The sequence below is a fragment of the Alternaria postmessia genome, assembly GCF_024291825.1.
Source record: "Alternaria postmessia strain BMP 2775 chromosome Unknown scaffold_255, whole genome shotgun sequence".
Taxonomy (NCBI): domain Eukaryota; kingdom Fungi; phylum Ascomycota; class Dothideomycetes; order Pleosporales; family Pleosporaceae; genus Alternaria; species Alternaria postmessia.
The window spans coordinates 1-962 of record NW_026260328.1 but is presented as its reverse complement, the minus strand read 5'-3'; the positions used below and the strand labels follow the sequence as shown (position 1 = coordinate 962).

General features: G+C 51.5%; 1 protein-coding gene across 1 annotated transcript; it reads left to right on the top strand.

Moving 5' to 3' along the window:
- Positions 1-260: 260 nt before the first annotated feature.
- On the top strand, positions 261-768 carry J4E82_011635 (uncharacterized protein; the record flags this gene model as incomplete). Its single annotated transcript, XM_051737835.1, has 1 exon — positions 261-768. A coding segment is annotated over one exon (508 nt), but the record flags the coding sequence as incomplete, so codon positions are not given.
- Positions 769-962: the final 194 nt, after the last annotated feature.

Here is a 962-nt window from a genome sequence, read left to right as displayed (position 1 = left end):
ACATCAAAGGCATATGCGGGGTTGCGGGGACGTCATGAGGATGTTGAGGATGCATTCACGGGTGGTCGCATTGGTTGTCAGTAAGCACGCATTCGGCAAGTCGGACGATGATCGGATGCATGCCTGAGGTGATTAAAGAGAGCATGGTGCCCGCAAAAGGCCTTATCTGTTTGACTTCCTGCTAACCATTCTGTAGGAGGCGACGATCTGTTTCGCTCCGCCTCGTTTTCCTGAGCAGTCCGATATCGTCCATTACCACCATGTCGGACGAGAAATACGACACTACTGAGCAGCGTGAGTACGCGCCGCCGGCTCCAAAGATGACGGCTGGTCGCTACATCGCCACGCGTATTCCAACTCTCAAGCCTGCTCACGATAAAGTCGCCAACCCGATCGCCCTACTGCGCTTGCTGAATCTGCAACAATGGCTCTTCTTTCTGGTCGCGTTCTTCGCCTGGACCTGGGATGCCTTTGACTTTTTCACCGTGTCTCTCACTGTCACGGATCTTGCCGAAACATTCGGAAAGACCAAGGCCGACATCACTTGGGGTATCACGCTGGTGCTCATGTTGCGCAGTGTGGGTAGTATCATCTTTGGTCTGGCGGCGGATCGCTATGGCAGAAAATGGCCTTTCATCGTCAATAATGTGCTCTTTATCATCCTCGAGCTTGGTACCGGATTTTGCTCCACCTACAATGAGTTCCTAGGAGTGAGAGCTCTGTTCGGCATTGCCATGGGTGGATTGTATGGTAACGCTGCTGCGACTGGTACATATCATCTCCCTCGTTCGAACCGTCTAGTCGACTAACACAACTGCAGCTCTTGAAGACTGTCCTCAGAGTTGCTATCAGTCAATCAGTCAGTTGTCAGTTCATCTTTGCGGTTCAAACTGTCAGTCTGGAGGTAGTGAACTGACCTGATTGACTGCCAAGACATTTTTTAGAATCGCGAACTGAGACTG